We start from the raw sequence: 18227 nt of genomic DNA, 5'->3' as shown, positions 1-18227 counted from the left end.
GTGATTTCTTACATATAATGCAACTCTTTTGGTAGGTCTGTTTCTTTTGAACAATTTATATCCTTCTAGAATTACGTTCCAGTTATGAGTTTCATTCCACCAAGATTACAGTCTTTTACCCCAGCAACAAAGTTTTTACATCCTATAAAATACATTGAATATGTTTTGATTATATATTGTTGTTTTCATACTAGTTTACCTGGTATTTTTTGTTCTGGGTTTTCTGTAAGCACTAGCAAAATTGCAAGCAGAGCTTCTCATTTTATCAGCTGATTTTCATTGGAGAAAAAAGGCATGAACAGTTCTTTTCAAAGCTAGACAGAGAACTAATGTTTAGACTAGTTGATGTGTTAGATAAAATTGCTAGAAAACAGAAGATCATAACTAATAAAGAGTACCTACAATTCATGATATTGTATCCCCTCCAGTAACATTTTCTTGGAGGAAACTCGAGAATTGCTCCCACAGAACCAGGCATGGATTCCTTAAGTCAAAACCACAAGCTATACATCTGGTAATTCAGACACTGTACTACAGTTTTATTAGTGTACATCCAGGGAACAATAGCTGGGATTCATACCCTACTCCAAAATGAAGTAAAGACCATCCACCATTAAATAGCCCTTTGTTTTTTGTTTTTTTAAAAAAATGGCTTAATGGGATTAGAGTTAAATAATTCTATTGCTATGTAAAAACTGAAAACTGGCCTTAAAACTTTCCTTAACTAGGCCTATCATGTACTGCAGCTCAGAATCTGTATTGTACTCTTCTGATGAAAATCCAAAAAGCCAAAGTTTTAATCTTTTTACAAAAATCATAATAAAACAGGCAACTTTTGTTTGAACAATAAATCTAAGATTATAAAGCTATGCTGCCTGATGGTTCCACCCCATTTTCCACTTCAGAAGAACAGCAATCATAGATAGAGAATATATAATTTTTATTATTATTCACCCATTAGCTCCAATATATGTGAATTGTGAGCTAGTTCTCAGCAGTTACATTCCCTTGATCATGTTGTATGAGGGGCAGGGGAAATGCCAAGAAATGGAAGAAATACACTGGTGTGCTCAGTCGCATACAATACAATCATCAGAAATGCCATGTCATGTGGCCAGTGTAGTGGGCACAGGCTTCTCCCCAGGACTATGTCAATTCCATGGAACTCTGAACCATGAAGATGGCAGATCCATGCCGGTAATTGGCTCCAGCCTTCACTCTTTGGCTGCCCTTCTTCAGAGAAAAATAGCTATTGCAACACCAAGCCAACCTATGGAAAACATTCAAGATGAAGAGAAGGGTTAGGAAGTATTTTCAGATTTTTGACTCAGCAGGTCTATGCACTATTCACCTGATTGATGATCCCCCTCCCTGCTCTATATTCAAAGCAGGCTGTCTCTTCAGTGTTGAACAGGGGTTCCAGTGCTAGTCTTTAATATTTTTTAAGATTTCATTTAAGCATAACAGCTAGAAACTGAGGAAAAGTGAGAAAAGTGGGTCCTTTAAGCAGTGGGTAAGCAGTGAAATGCGAGTGCTCACACACTTTCCAAATCACCATTTCCTCTTTGAATCCCAATCAATGCCAAACCCTAATGCATACATGAATGTTATGTATGAACTGGCTAGACACTGTACCAATGGGACAGGACAACACCACCCCTCTTCATACTGAATTATTTAATACCTGTAAACTAAGGCTTCCCACTAATTCCCCAGTCTGCATATACACATAAACCATTTTTACCACACAACATTCTCTCTCTTACTCATACACATTCACACAGGGAAAGACAAATTGTTTGTGGGACTGGGGTCAGCAAGCATAAACTTAAACAGACTTACTCTGTACTAAATTAACTGATTTCCGAGATCCATGTGTCTTACTGGCAGGCCTTGTTCCAATAAGAGGTAACCCTCTATATGGACAAGGCATTAAAAAAAATGAGGGCTAATACTGTATGCTCACTTCCACACCTGCCATGAAAGAGATATAGCCAGGTTTCCTGTTTCCTGCCTTCTCCTTTTCCACCTTTACTTTCCTTATTTGCACCTTTTGCTCACATTCATTCAACTGCTTTCAACAGGAATTCCCCCTACTACCATATTCTCGGCAACCAGAGAACAGCTGGGATAGCGGCCTCTCCTACCGCTGCTTTAGTCACTCACTTTTAATTACCATATTTTTCGCACTACAAGACGCTCTGGACCATAAGACACACCTAGCTTTTTGGGAGGTAAACAAGAAAAAATAAATCTGCCTCTGTCTCCCAGCAATTTGCCTCCTTGCAGCAAACAGCAAACAGCCTGCTCAGCTTCAGCACAGTCTGATTTAGCAAGAGCAGCTGATTGACGGTTGAATCGGCCTCCTGGAATACCGCTGATCAGTTGTTCCAGGCTGCAGGGATCGCCGCCGCCCATTGCTGCCATCGCTGCTGCTGCCTATCACCGCCTCTGCGTGTCCCATTTTTGGGCTGTTCCAGGTGGTGGGGATCGGCGCCGCCTATTGGAACCACTGCACATCCCATTTTTGGTCTCTGCGCATCCTCTTTTTTGCCTCCGCGCATCCCGTTTTCGGCCCGTTTCAGGTGGAACAGATCGGGCCCAGCGCCTATTGGCATTGGCGCTGTTTGGCGGCGATAGGCGCCACTGATTCCCGTCACCTGGAACAGGCCAAAAATGGCATGCGCGGAGGCCAAAAATGGGGTGAACAGAGGCAGCAACAGGTGGTGGCGGTGATGGCTAGCGACAGCGGCGATGGCCGGTGGCGATCCCCGCAGTCTGGAACAGCTGATCGGCAGTATTCTGGGAGGCTGATCCAACCACCAATCAGCTGCTCGTGCTAAATCAGGCTGTGCTGAAGCTGACCAGGCTGTTTGCTGCAAGGAGGCAAATTGCTGGGAGGCAGAGGCCGAAGGTGGGGGCCGGCGGGTAGGCAGGACTTCGGAAACAATCACTCCATAAGTCGCACAGACATTTCCACCCACTTTTGGGTGGGAAAAAAAGTGTGTTTTATAGACCGAAAAATATGGTATTTGCATCTCTCGCACCTGGCTTTCAACATAATCTTCCTTTATTACTGTATTTCCAGCAAATATAACTTCCTAGCTCTTTGTTTTCTTTGGAGTAATTACAGTAAGTAAACAAACTATGTTCCTTGGGATTACATTGCAGTTGTTGCTGCCCTTTCTCTCCAGCAGCTGACATATCAGTGCTTGCTGTGTCTCAATCAGCATAACAATTTGGAAGGCTTATGGACGGCTTCAAATGTCATTTGTCTACCCATATTGCAGACTCTTCCAAAAGGCATGATTTGACCTACCTTTTCTGGTCCCATGCTGGGGCATTTCCAATTATAGAAGTAATACTGCAAGTTTCCATCACCGATCCCAAATTTCAGCTTCTCCAGGAAGGTCTTGTTTTCCATAAGATCCAGTGCATTGAAAACATCAAAGCCCTTCTGCAAAAAGAGGCAGTTAAAGAAAACTTGGTGGGTATATATGTGTGTATATAGAAATACTGTGTAGCCCCACTGCGTTAACAACAAATACGTTTTGCTCAATTGTAGCAACTTCATTTCTTTAATAAAAAAAATCAATTAGTAAGCATTCTACATTTTTCTTCATCTCTCTAGGGCAGAGAGATTGCTTTTATTAACATTTTTCCCTTAAATGATACAGCATTTAGAAGCAAACCAAGAGAGAAACTTACCAATTTGGCCAGTATGAGGGCATCATTCATGAGGTCATGAAGGGGTGTCTTGGTGTGGACATTGTAGAAAGAATACGCTGCCTTCAAACTCTTATGTGTAGGATGGTTCATAATGGTGGAGGGCAGCGTGTAGAAACTCAGGAAATCTGTCACCTTCCCATGAGTATTCTAGTGAAAACAATTAGATCCTTCAGATTTTTCCAGCCTTCAGTCTGAAGAAAGCAATTGTAATGTTACCACCATCACCCTGTCAACCATGGAGCCATCTCTGAACGCCTTCAGGGTTGCCACAGCGAGGCTTGCTGAAGCTGTGGGAAAGGGAGGGAGGAGTAGAGATAGCTGAGGGGGATATGTAGCCAAAATAACATTCTTTGTCCTGGGAACCAAGGACACTCTCACCAGCACCTGGAGGGGCGTGAATGGGAGGCATCTGGTATGGGGAGAGAGACCTGATTGGGGCATGTGATGGTTGTGTGTAATGTGGGGAAGAACTTTGGATTTGAACTGGGTGGGGAAAACCCGGGGGTCTTCAGATGCAGGTTTTCACCAGCTGTGCCAATATGACATTCCTAATAAATCTATACTTTGAGGAACCCTGCCTTGGAGTCATGATTTCCTATGGGCTGTTACTTGGAACCCTGAGACACCAGATATTATGCCTGTTCCCTACATTTTAGCAGAGTGAGGAAATTTGTACGGTATTTCTGCCCTTTCTGTACATAATTCTGGCTTAGATATAAATAAAAAGGAAAAGGAAATTAGACAGAAGAGCTCTATGTACCACTTCAGACTGCAGGTGGTGAAAATGCAATATTTGAATTTTCTGTTCTTTTTCTCTCCCCCAAACCCCCCAAGTAAAAAGCTAGTACAGTAAGAAAAGGACTGGATTAAAATTTTTCTCTCAAGTTCTAGGATTTTTAATAAATAGAATAGGTTTCTCTAAGATCAGTGTCTTAAAAATGGCATTCAGATTCTGAAATGGTAAAATATAATTGATGGCCTCAGAATTCCACCATTTCTTTCACTTGTATCTGCTGGTTTCTGCTTAAGTTGCTTTAAATTGAGACTCTAGAACAGGGCTGTCAAACTCACGGCCCGTGGGCCGGATACGTCACACGCTGGCCACGCCCACACCCGGTTTAGCGAAGGGGAAAAAAGTCACGATACATCACGTGACACCGCTGTGACGACGCGAGTTTGACACCCCTGGTACAGGGTCTCCTGGTATAGGGGGTTGGACTAGAAGACCTCGAAGGTCCCTTCCAACTCTGGTATTCTGTATTCTAAATCCAAACTGTCTAAGAATAACAGTACACAAGAGCACCATTTGCTCTCTGAATTGTTGGAGCAGCCTGCCCCAAATGTATGTCCTCCAAATTGGTTGGTCTTCAGATCCCATAATTCTCAGTCTGTTGGCCATATTGCCTGGGCATTATGGAAGTTGCTGTCCAACAGACATATGAAGGGTGTTAGGTTAGGGAAGACTGTTTTTCATTTTCAGGGCTGTTTCTGTATTTGGACAGTAAGAGGATTGAATTCTCTTTCCATGCATAATACCACACTTGAACAAGAATGTGAACATACAACTGTGAAATCTCTCTCTCTCTCTCTCTCACACACACACACACACACACACACTACTGGTTTATCTCAAAAGGATGGTCAGCAGAAAACAGCCGCTTCTAACTGCCTTGTGCTATGAAATGGACTGACTGGAGTGAAAAAGGGGCCCTCACCTCAACAACAAATGTGTCAATGATGTTTAGCTGGGGCAAAAACCAATGCTCCACTTCTTCCTGATTCATGATAGGGGCCAAATGGAATTGTTTCAAATATTCTGCCAGAAGTTTGTGCACAGCAGGGATATCTTTGTGCTCCATTTGCCGTAGTCCTGGTGTCTTAGTAGTCTAGAAAGAGATAATTAATTCATTTAGAAATATTTTTTGTATTAATTAACTTGGTTGAGGATGATGTGTTCCAGCCAGTTTTCAAACTATATTTGGAAGACCCTCAATAAAAACTATTCCTTAATGTTACATCAGCTTTGCATGCAAACAATCCTATATTTAGTCAGTCCCTGACAACTCTACAAAAAACTGTTAAAGTATGCTACTTGTCAACAACACTGAATTAGCAGAACTCAATTCACAGATGCCATTGAACTTCAATAGTACACAGGTAAGCTATTCTAAAACTCTTTGCTGTTCTGCTTAACATCTTTCAAAAGTGAGCTACAGCTAAGCCACTCCCCTACAATGCCTTGACTTTAGAAGCAAAGGAGGAGGAGGTCAAAGAACATTTAAATCTAATTACCTGTCTAAGGTGGGAACTAACAAGTTGCACAATTCACACCATGGTGCAACCATTAGCAAAGAGACTGTTGTCTTCCAGATAGTGCAAAAGAAGACAAAAAACATTTTCCCTTCCATCCAGTATTGGCCAATGTAACATGGGGGGGAAATTCTAAAAATGACCACCAGTCTTAGTATGAGGGGGAATAATTTCCACATTGTTCGCTATATTGTTTCTTGAGCTGCATTCCCAAAATATCTGACAGCCATTTTCTTCATGAATTAGAAGCAGAAGCACATTTTCTAGAATGGAAGAGAGCTCCTTGTGTTCCAGGAAGTGCAATGCCCATGTTTCTGTGAAAATCAGACTTTCAAGCATAGAATATCCCCTAAACTCTGCTGAAGATGTTACCTAGCCTGGTAACGAAACATTCAGAAACCAACCCACAAGCTCGGAGAATGGGTGTTGGTCCTACCTGAACACCTCTTCTACTGGAGGCTGGGAGAGAGAATCCAGGATGGGTGTTGCTCTGTTCTTCTTCTGCCTGGAGACTGAGCACGTGATCATAATTTGCATGTGTAGTCCCTCCTTCCTCGCCTGGTGCTTCCCCAGTTCGGCAAAGGCGTAGCAAAGAAGTAAGTGTGACCTGAAAATATAGGGGCCCCTCCCGGACTGTGGACCAGACGTTAACTAGGGTGGGGCTGGATTCTCTCTCCCAGCCTCCAGTAGAAGAGGTGTTCAGGTAGGACCAACACCCATTCTCCCTGGAGCTGGATCAAGAATCCAGGATGGGACATACCTGTTGTGACCCAGGTCCAAGTAGGTATTATCAGACGCAATCAGTTCGAAAACAGACTTTATTAGAACAGCTGAGAATTAACTCATTCTCAGCATAGTCCAAACTAATTCAAAACAAATTCTTCATAACACAATTCTTCAGCCTTATCACCAACCTTGGTCTAATTAGGCAACCTGCCAAAGGCTTTTCTTGACAAAGGTTCACAAGCAGAAGACGCCAACAAGAAATAAATGCAGCAAGACAAGAAACAAATCTATCAACGTTGTTTTCCGACAAAGAGCCCAAGAGTCGTTGTTGGTCTTTTAAGCCTTATGGGAGGGGCCAATCATCTCTTGGCCTTACTCCCGAGTCATCCTTTTTGCTTTAGCTGCTCTTGCCTTCTGGCAGCTCTTCTCTGTCTCTCTGCTGTCAGCCTCTGGAGTCCGCACATCACTCCCAGATAGCCCTGGCCCCATCTCTGCCTCTGACACAGAGCCCTCATCTGGGCCTTCCCCAGCCTCCAGGACTGGCCCATGTTCTTCCTCAGCCTCCTCACTGTCTGACTCCGCTGTCAGCTCCACAGGCTGCTGGTGGACCACAACAATACCAAAGCTTGCCTGTCCCTCCAACAGGTGGGTTGCCGTCTGGTCCTAAGTCTCCTCTGCAGTATGGACCCGCTGGAGGACTCGCCTCCCAAATGCCGCTTCCGCCGAAGCGAATGTGTCTAATTTATAATGACGGATGAATGGGGAAGGGGAGGACCAGGTGGCTGCCCGACACACCTCCTCAATGGAAGCCTGTGTCGCCCACGCCGCTGTGGTGGCCGCGCTTGTGGTAGAATGAGCTGTTATACGACCAGGTACTGGGAGGGCCTGAACCTCTTATGCTTTAGCTATGCAGGCCCTAATCCATTTTCCCACTGTTGAAGGAGAGACTCTATTGCCCAATAAACTATTTTTAAACTTTATGGATATATGTGTTTTATTGTGGCTGTGTACCACCCTGAGTCCCTCGGGAGAAGGGCGTTATAAAAATTTAAATAATAAATAAATAAATAAATAAATAAATAAATAAATAAATAAATAAATGAATAAATAAATGTTGACGGTTGAAATGAGACAAACAAGGATTCAGTCTTCCTAAAGGAAGACATCCGTTTGATGTAAATACAGAGGGCCCATCTGACATCCAAAGTATGCCACCTGTGTTCAAGAGCATGTCTCGGTCCCGGACAGAAGTTGGGGAGAACCAACTCCTGGGCCCTATTAAACCATGTATTAACCTTAGGTATGAAAGAAGGGTCCAGTCTCAGGGACCACCCTGTCCTGGTGAAATATGCACAAGTCCTGTCTGACTGACAAGGCTGCTAGTTCTGAAATCCTCCTAGCCAATGTAATTGCTATGAGGAAAGCCACCTTAAGCATCAAAAAACGAAGTGTGGCCAATCGCAAGGGTTCAAAAGGACCCACCATGAGAGCTTGTAAAACCTACAACAGGTCCCAGGTAGGGTACCTGTGGACAACCGGTGGGCACAATTTGGTGGCGCCCCTGAGGAATCTATGCACCATGGGATGCTTGGAAAGGGACTCTTAACTTCCCAACTTATAAAACATAAGACAGTGCTGCTACCTGTCGTTTGATGGTACTAGGGGTCAAACCCCTGTCCAATCCGTCCTGTAGGAAATCCAGGACCTGGGCCACCGAGGCCGTAGCTGGGTCAGCCTGCAACCTAAAACACCAGGTACAGAAGACCCGCCAAGTAGCATTGTAGTAGACTGCCATCTGGATGCCTGAATAGTTTGGATCACTTTGGGTGAGAATTGTCTTTGCCTCAGGGCCTGCCACTCAATTGCCAGGCAGTCAGTTGGAGCCACTGAAGCTCCGGGTGTATCAATACTCCCTGACTGAGTGAGATCTTGTAGTGTGGTATTCGCCAAGGGTTAGCCACAGACAGGGTCACCAGGTCCGCAAACCATGGCCTTGTGGGCCATTGAGGCACTATCAATATCACCTCCACCTTTTCCTCCAGTATCTTCCTGATGACTGCTGGAATTAGAAGAAGCGGAGGAAAGGCGTAGAGAAGGCCCAGAGGCCACGGTGTGCGAAGGGCATCTGTCCCCTCTGTGCTGTGAGCCTGGTACCTGCTGAAAAACCGTGGTAACTGGGAGTTTTCTGGGGATGTGAAAAGATCCAGGACTGGGGTCCCATATCTGTGAGTCAGCTGTTGAAACAGTGAGGGATGCAGGCGCCATTCTGCATGGTCCACTGTCACCCTGCTGAGACTGTCTGCCTGCACATTTAGGGCCCCTGATATGTGTTCTGCCCATAACGATAGAAGGTGTTGCTCTGCCCAGCGACCCAAATGGCCTGCCTCCTTCATGAAGGACCTGGAATGTGTCCCTCCCTGTCGGCTGATGTGTGCTTTGGCCGTCATGTTGTCGATTTAAGATCAGAACGTGATGCCCAGAGATGGAGCTCTTGAAGCTTCGGAGAGCCAGATGGACCGCTCAGAGCTCCAGCCAGTTGATCTTGTGGGATCTGTCTCCCAGGGTCCACTTGCCCTGGGCTATCAAAGACTGACTATGAGCTCCCCAACCATAGAGGCTGGCGTCTCTTGTAATGGTGGTACAGGCTGGTTCTTTGAACAGGCAGCCCTTGCGGAGAGCTGGCGATGTCCACCAACGAAAGGAGTGTTGCATCTGTAAGGGGAGTCTTACCCTGTCCTTCGAGTTGCTCCTGCCTGATCTTTGGTGGGGCAGGAGGAACCATTGCAGCATCCTGGCATGTAGTCACGCCCATGGCACTATGGAGATGCACGACATCATCTTCCCCAGAAGCTGCGACAGGAGTGATAAAGGAACCTCCCTCATAGCCATGATGTGCTTGGCTAGTTGTTGAAGGCTGACCTGTCTCTCCGGAGAGAGAAAGACTTGGCAGGTTACTGTATCTATTATGGCTCCCAAATGGAGCAAATTGGTAGTTGGAAAAAATCCCAGTGTAATCTGTTCTTTTATCTTCAATTATTTTCTTTACAACATTGTGTTCTTGCTTCTCACTTGTATTTTTTTTGTATTCTAACCAGTCCTCCACTTCTTTATTTCCCTTAAACGCTTCTCGCACCTTTTGAAACATCTCCCTTAGTTCCTCATACTCATATTCCCAATTTTCCATGTTGTCACTTCAAGGAGAAAATATTTTTTAGTTTATTGTTATTTTAGCTTATGTATGATTCAAATTCAAGTCCATATAATGTCTCTTTTTTTCTTTTTTCTTTCCAAGTAGTGTCCAATTCAGATATTCATTTAGACCATTCCAGTTTAAAACTTTATTCTTTCCAGTTCTTTTTGAAGTCTTGCTCCAGCTGTTTAAACAAATACTCCTTAAAGAACTTCTCACGATAATTCCCTTTGTTCTTTCAGTCTTTAAAACACTTATTGCAATATTTCTTTTCTACCAGATGTCTCTCTCCAATCCACAAATCCCCAGGCAACAAAATATCAATTGTAAATCCACAAAGACAATACTTTCTCTTTTTCTTTTGATTCCTTTTATTGTTAAAGAATACTTTCCCTCAGTTTTCTTTTTCTTATATTGTTTTCAATTCCCTCCAAATCCAATTTTAAGTCCAGGTAGAAACTTTTCCTTTTAGGGCTTTAGTTTTAAAGTTCCTCTTTGTTTTTGTTTTTGTTTTCTTCACTTTGAGTTTCCAAGTGCCAATTAACAGCTTATTTCAGGTTGGGACCCCTTTTAAGCTTTAGAGAGTTTTTCTTCTTACCTGTGAGTTGGCCAATCACTCACCCGGTAACAATACTCTATTCAATCACCGCTCCTGCACAAATCTTAGTCCGGTTGGCCCAGCTTGTAGTGGTCGTTTCAATGGCCGCCGCCCCTGCTGCCAGATCAAAGAGCTGCCTCCGACCCTTCAAGGAACTTGCCTGTTCCTCTTGGTCTTCCGAGGTGCCTCTCTTTCTTCCCCATCCCTCCAAGACGGTTCTGGTCCGAAGACCCCCCGACAGCAGTTTGTCTGGCTGGATTTTCACGAAGCTCGTTAGTATTTCGCTATTTTCCAGCCAGTATTGCCGCAACGCTTCCGGTTCTTTATCCAAAAAATATGGAAAAAGAATATTTTGGCAGAATTTGTAACTATGTAAAATGTATTTGGATATGACAAGTTGTATAAGATATGATATGGTCAATACTCTGTTCATAAAATATGTGGGTGTGTGTGGAGGAAAAAAAAATCAATAAAACTTGATTCAAAAAAAAAAAGATCCTCCTCTGCCTGAAGAGCTGATGAGGACTGGATCAAAATGTCGTCCAGATAGCACTGGACTCTGATTGGGATTGATCTCAGGTGGGCTGCCAGAACCGCCAAAATCTTGGTGAAGGCTCTCGGTGCTGATGAGAGGCCGAATGGCATGGCTCTGTATTGGTAATGATTGTCTGAATAGGCAAAGCGAAGGAACTGCCTCTGCGCAGCCCTGATTGAAACATGAAGGTAAGCTTCTGTTAAGTCTATTGAGGTGAGGAAGTCACCCTCGTGTGTACTGTCCAATACTGATTTGAGTGACTGCATCTTGAACTTCTTGAACTCTAGGCACCGGTTGAGACATTTCAAATCCAGAATTGCCCTGCACCCCCTGAAGACTTTTGGATCACAAATAGGATCGAATAGAACCCTTGCCCCCGTTGATCCAGGGGAACTGGTTCGATGGCCTGGATATCCAGCAAATGCTGGATGGCTGTCTCCATCAGGCTTCTTTTGGATGCGTCCCTGGACCTGGGACATCTTATAAAGAATTTCGGGGGCGGAGAGGAACTCCAGAGCCAAACCTGAACTCACCGTGGTGAGTACCCATTTGTCTGAAGTTGTGGCCTCCCACTGATGGGCGTGGAGGCTGAGCCTTCCACCAATAGGTGGCGCAGCCCTGCAGTCACTTTGAACGTCAATAAGGGCGACTTCCTGCTCCTCGAAAGTGCCGTTTGCCCTGAGATATTTGGCGACTCCTGAAGTCTGACCTATCAGGCTGTCTGTCCTGGCGACTAGGGTATGGCCGTTGAAACTGCTGACAGTCGGAACCCTGGTCAGGGGTCCGAAAGGACTGCCTCCTATAATATGGAGATGGCCGGCGGTCCCCCCTCCTGTAGAATGAAGGCAAGGCCTTACCTTTGCCTCTGGTCTCAACCAGGATAGGGTCCAGAACTTCTCCAAATAATTTGTTGCCCGTAAAGGGAGCTGAAGCCAATTTCCATTTGTTTTTGTTGTCAGCCTGCCAGTGCTTAAGCCAAAACAGGCGACAGGTAGTAATTGAAGATGCTATGGCCCGTGAGGCGAATTTGGCCGCATTCAATGTCGCATCCGCTGAAAACTCAGCAGCAGCTATTAATTTATTAATATCTTGGTGTACCCTCACATCTTCCGGTGGAATGCGGTCCTGCATTTGGCGAAGCCAGAGCAGTGAAGCACGATTGAAATATGAAGCCGAGGTGGCAGCCTTCACTGCCCAGGCAACCGCCTGATGGGCCTTGCATAACGACAATTCAGCTTTCTTGTCATCAGGTCTCAAGCAATCTATTGCATCAGTTGGAATAAGGGCAACCGATGTCAACGCTGCCACCGGCTTATCCACTGTGGGTACCTGTAGAATTTCAGACAGATCTGGAGCCACATTATAGAGCTTCTTTTCTGCTCTAGATGGAGGAAGCCCTGCTCCAGGGTTGCTCCATTGACGATGGACAACGTCCAATAATAATTTGGGTGATGGCACCACCTCAGCCTCAACTGCAGGCTCTGTAAAGAGCCCATGACCAGAACCCCCTGGGCTAGGGGCAGGGGCAGGAACAGCCTCAGATTTCAAATTCGTAATGGACTTGGCCTTACGAAGCAATGGTTTGAACAGGTCTGGTTTGAAAAGGCCTGTAAAGGGGGAAGGTTCTGTATCTATCCCCTCATCTTCAGAAAAGGCCATAAAATCCTCCTCCTCAGCTGAGGAGTCACCACTTCTGATAGAGTGGGCCACAGATGGGAGACTCTGAGGACCCATCCAAGTCTCCTGATGTACAGGCTGCAATAATGGATGCTAATGGGAAAGAACCCCTGGAGAAGATTGATTCCTTTGCTGCAAGCCTATGGCTATACCTTGGGTATAGAAACTGAGAAATCAGTTGCTGCAAATTATCAGGAACTGCTGACCCAGTTTCCTCCTGTGGGCGGATCCCCGCTGCCATCGGAGTAAAGGAAGCTGCAGGCCCTGAAGTGGTATGCGGGCGTGGCTCTGCAAAACTTGCTGCAGGCAAACTGGGGTTTACAAATGCAAAAGCTTCCGCTCTATCCAGAACCTCTCCTAAGGTTGGAGAAGACGGCTCCCTGGCGCCATCTGGTGACCAGGAACTGTAAGAGGCTGTTTGCAAAGGAGCCGGATCATTAATAGGCTCCAATGACTCATCTCCTTGAGGGCAGGAAAGTTCCGCTCCTCCTCTGGGGGGGGGGGTGTCACTTCGCTCCTGGCTCTTTTTAGCCTTTGTTCTGTCCCCATCTCACACACGCACACAAACAGTCAGCCAGGAGTTAAATAAAACTTGCAGACAATAAATTCCTTCGATAACAGGATTGGCAGCAACCCAGTAGCTGCTTGCCAAGAACTTTACTCACAGAGAACCAAAACAAATACACAAAGCCACAGAATTGTCAAGTCCAGTCCGTATTAAATCCAAGGCAGGCAGATAACGTAGTTTCAGAGATACAATGTGACTTGCTAGTTGTTTAGTTTTGTCTGTCACAGAGCCTGAATGGCCACCACACCCCCTTTTATCCCCTGTGGGGTGTGGTCCAGTGACTCAGCTTAATCACTGGCACGCCTCCTTTTCTGCTGTGTGCGCTTGTCTCTCCGATGCTGGCGTGGATCCAGCCAAGACTTACCTCCGTCACTGTCCGACTGCGACTGCTCGGCGATACCTGGCTCCTGGCCAATCTCTTCTCCTTTGGGAGACACCTGAGGCATTGCCAGAGAGGAGGGTCCTGGAGAGGGAGGCCTGGCCAACTCCTCTCCTTCACTTTCAGAGCCTTCTCCCTCCGATAAGACGGGCTCAGGGGTCAGAGTCACAACAGCCTTCTGGAGCTTGGCCAACTCCTTTTCCAAGGCCTTTTGATGACGTTCTGCATCTTTTTCGGCCGATTTGGAGCCCCTCTTGCCACTTGAAGTGGCTGCCTGGCTCCTGGTTGTTGCCCCCTTTGCTGCAGCCCTCTGGCTAGAGGCCCCATGCCTCTGACCCAGGGAGGTTGTAGGGCAAGCCCTCTTGTCCCCTTTCTGGGCCTGTTGGCTGGTGGAAGGTGTGTGAGACGCCATTTTCCACCCCAACAAAGGCAAGCCGGCCCACAAAGTGCTGAAGCTGCCGCGGCTCTAAATCGCGCTCCCGTGCACTCTAGCCGCTTTACAGCGTGCCCAGATGAACTGGGCAGGGACTGGTTCCCCTTCCGCCCTCCAGCGGGAATGCCTGGGCCCCAGCTTAAACAGAAGCTGGCCTACAAATGCCCTACCGCTAACTGCGGCTGGCGGGGACCTCGGCTGTAGAAAAGCCAGCACAAGGTCGCTAGCCAGCAGACCAGCTAGCAGCCTGATCGCAAAAGCGATCCTCACAATTACAATAATAAATCTCTTCCAAAGCTCACACTTAGATGATCACAGAATGAAAGGCGAAGCCACTCGTTCAAACACGTCTCTCTGTGCTGAAGACTGAGCCTAACTGGGGAAGCAGCAGGCGAGGAAGGAGGGACTACACATGCAAATTATGATCATGTGCTCAGTCTCCAGGCAGAAGAAGAACAGAGCAACACCCATCCTGGATTTTCTCGATCCAGCTCCAGGGAGAATGAACCTTCACTCTCATCCTACATCTGAGCTACAGATATTTGCCAGTATTGCAAACAGAATATTTTATCCAGACACGAATTAAACAGTAATATCTGAGAAGATTCTACACTAGGAATAACTAAAATTATCTAGTCACATCTGATAGAGATATGGTAAACTCCCTCCTCCTAGAAGAGGATGAATAGAATGGGAAAGTCAAAATAAAGCCTTATGTAGAGATACTGTGCATCAGTTAATCTTTCCTTCAGACTGACACTGGCTCCATAGGAACTATTTATTTCGGTTATTTCTTGTGGGATATAGCTATTTTGACGCACACAATAGTTTGCTCTGCCATGCTTTGTGAATGTCTTTTTAGATAATTTCTGGAACTTCTAAAGTGGAGAGCAGAACATGTAGCAAGCCAGGAGAACACAAACACAAGACCGTCCTGGCATGAAATACACAGGCCAAAATCTTTTCAACACTGAAAGTGTAGCATAAATAGAGCTCATGAAATATTCCCCCAATTAGTTTTGATTGTTGTTTTTTTAATCCTGAGTGAGACCCTTAGAAACTAAGTTTGGAGGATAAGCGAAACCTAAAACTACCAGAGATAAAGATGGGCAGAAAGATGGAACACTTTTTCATCTCTGCCTGAGCATCTGTTATTAAAAGGACCCTTTGAGGTAGCGTCCCTGTCCATAATCACACACCTCAGGAAGCCGATAAAGCTTCACGGTGCGTTGCATAGTCATGTTCCTACTGAGGTGGGAAAATTTGACTTCAATCAGCTTGCGTGGATTCAGTGACCGATGCCAATACCTGTTTTAAAAAAACAACATCCCAGGTTACTCATCCCATTCATATGCTATTCTTCCTCAAGGGGGGTAATTTGAAATCTATCAACAAGGCTTAACTCATTATCTGAACTATATTTTACTCTTATATTCAGAAGGGAAAGTATATATTTTCTCAATCTCCAAGAACAATGAGCAACTGTCAGTCTAAAGCATGTTTCCTTCCAGCATCTCATATTCCTTTGTCCAATCACTCAGGACTTTACAAGTAAAACCTACTTTCTTAGCAATAGTAATATATCTAGCATTTATCTGTATCCATCCACTGCAAAACATACAGCATCAGAAAACCTGGTACCCCCTCCCTCTCTTCCATACAATGAATCTGTCTGTCCATACTGGCAGAGAGATGAGAGAATTAAGATTGAACCTCTATGCCTAACTCACTGAGGCAGAAACAAAATTGGAGTTTTAAGCTTTCAAAGCAAACTTTAACCCTGACCCCCATTAACTGGTGTGCCACTGAGAATCACTGGCTTAAACAACTGCAGTTTTATTTGTTCTGTATAGCTTCCAAATACACTCTGGTTTGTTCTCACAGCTAAAATAATTAGTTAACCAGCCAGGCCAAAAACCTCCACTTTCTACTTCAGTTCTGAAAACCTATGCCTAAAAATGTAGTGTGACTCCAGTTTGCTTGCAATATTTAAGGATTCATCAGCTCAATAGTGTCCTCTCTTGATCAACAATTCCCTTTTCAGGCTTGAGGACTAGTTTTCCATTCATTTTTAAAGTAAAGGGTGCATCTAAAAGATGGGGATTTTACTTTAGGTAAACAAAAGTATAACACACAGGGAAGTAAAGTAGAAAAGGAAAGAAACCCTAGTAATTGATACCTACCTGCATGTCCCAACAGGCTTTGGTAGAACTACACCAGCTGTGTATACTGCCTGGAAAACCCCTTCCAAGTGGACCCGTCGGGTGATCTCCCGTATCAGAACAGGTGCCACCCTCTTGGAACGCAGTTTCTTGTGCACACAAAGGAAGTTTATTTCTACCATCTTCTTTTTCCTTTAAAGGAAGACGGGAAACCATTACTCATTGCTCACTGCTGTCTGTCACAATTTGGAAAGAAATCTGGAAAACTACAAAAAAAGATGCTTGCCTGCCTAGGCTTTAAGTCTAATTTCTGTAATTGCCAAGGCCACATCTTTTTCTTCTCTCTAGCTAAGAACCTAAAACATGCTTTCTCTCTCTACAATAACAGAATAACAGAGTTGGAAGGGACCTTGGAGGTCTTCTAGTCCAACCCTGTCCAAGCAGGAGACCCTATACCATTTCAGACAAATAGCTGTCCAATCTCTTCTTCAAAACCTCTAGTGATGGAGTACCCACAACTTCTGGAGGCATGCTGTTCCATTGATTAATTGTTCTGTCAGGAAATTTCTCATTTCTATGTTGGATCGCTCTTTGATAACTTTCCATCCATTGCTTCTTGCCCTGCCCTCAGGTGCTTTGGAGAATAGGTTGACCCCCTCTTCTTTGTGGCAGCCCCTCAAATATTGGAACACTGCTGTCATGTCACCCCTCATCCTTCTCTTCACTAGACTAGACATATCCAATTCCTGCAACCGTTCTTCATATGTTTTAGCCTCCAGTCCCCTAATCATGTTTGTTGCTTTTCTCTGCACTCTTTCCAGAGTCTCAACACCTTTCTTTTATTGTGGCAACCAAAACTGGATGCAATATTAAGAGCCTTGGTGGCACAGCAGACTAAAGTGCTGTTAAGTAACACCAGCTGCCTGCAATTACTGCAAGTTCAAATCTCACCAGGCTCAAGGTTGACTCAGCCTTCCATCCTTTCTAAGGTAGGTAAAATGAGGACCTGGTTTGTGGGGGCAATAAGCTGACTTTGTATAAAAAAGAACACCGCTTTGGGGGGGAGGGGCGAAAGCCCTACTAAGCAGGTATATACAAAAGTATGAAGGCTATTGCTTAACGCATTGTAAGCCGCCCTGAGTCTCCGGAGAAGGGCGGCATATAAATCGAACCAATAAATAAATAAATATTCCAAGTGTGGTCTTACCAAGGCATTATAAACTGGTACTAACACTACACATGATCTTGATTCAATCCCTCTGTTAATGCAGCCTAAGACTACTTACTAAGTAACACTACTGGCTCACATTTAAGTGGTTGTCCACTAGGATTCCTAGATCCCTCTCACAGTTACTGCTATTGAGCCAGGTTCCACCTATTCTATGCCTGTGCATTTGGTTTTTGTTGCCTAAGTGTAAAACCTTACTTTTCTCACCACTGAATTTCATTTTGTTAGATAGGGCCCAGTGTTCAAATCTCTTGAGATCCTTCTGGATCTTGAGCCTATCTTCTAAAGTATTGGTTATTCCCACCAGGTTGGTGTCCTCTGCAAATTTGATGAGTTCCCATTCTATTCCCTCATCTAAATTGTTTATGAAGATATTGAAGGGTACTGGACCTAAGACAGAGCCTTGGGGTACCCCACTGCTTACTTCCCTCCATGTAGATGTAGTTCCATTAAGGACTACAAGTTGAGTGCTGTTGGTCAGCCAGTTAAGAATCCATCTGGTGGTGATGCTGTCTATCAGGATGTTTATGTCACCAAACGTTTACATGACTTTTAAAATGAGAGGACTTGGGATTCAAGCCTTCCACAAAGTCTTGCTTATTTATTCCACATAGCTACATGCAACAAGAAATTAAAAAGCACCGTACAAAAGTGCAGAGTTCCTGATTTGAAAGAATACAATGTGAGTCTAC

The 18227-nt window shown here is 44.8% G+C and overlaps 1 protein-coding gene across 4 annotated transcripts in view; it reads right to left on the bottom strand.

Moving 5' to 3' along the window:
* Window positions 1-920: 920 nt before the first annotated feature.
* NMT1 (N-myristoyltransferase 1) overlaps window positions 921-18227 on the bottom strand; it is a 97707-nt gene continuing 80400 nt past the window's right edge. For 2 of the 4 annotated variants that reach the window (XM_070944490.1, XM_070944491.1), the window contains exons 7-12: window positions 16329-16499; window positions 15345-15453; window positions 5445-5615; window positions 3709-3876; window positions 3320-3457; window positions 921-1270 (exon numbers count right to left, since the gene is read on the bottom strand). In XM_070944490.1, coding sequence (XP_070800591.1) covers window positions 1250-1270; window positions 3320-3457; window positions 3709-3876; window positions 5445-5615; window positions 15345-15453; window positions 16329-16499 — 778 coding nt within the window. In that variant the 3' untranslated portion in view covers window positions 921-1249. The remainder of the gene's footprint in view (window positions 1271-3319; window positions 3458-3708; window positions 3877-5444; window positions 5616-15344; window positions 15454-16328; window positions 16500-18227) is intronic. The other 2 variants (XM_070944492.1, XM_070944493.1) reach the window with 2 other exon arrangements.

This window comes from Pituophis catenifer, unplaced genomic scaffold (assembly GCF_029215685.1).
Source record: "Pituophis catenifer annectens isolate HBS135680 unplaced genomic scaffold, rPitCat1.0.hap2 SCAF_5, whole genome shotgun sequence".
Classification (NCBI taxonomy): Eukaryota; Metazoa; Chordata; class Lepidosauria; order Squamata; family Colubridae; genus Pituophis; species Pituophis catenifer.
The sequence above is the reverse complement of the archived record's forward strand: the minus strand, read 5'-3'. Positions and strand labels throughout refer to the sequence as shown.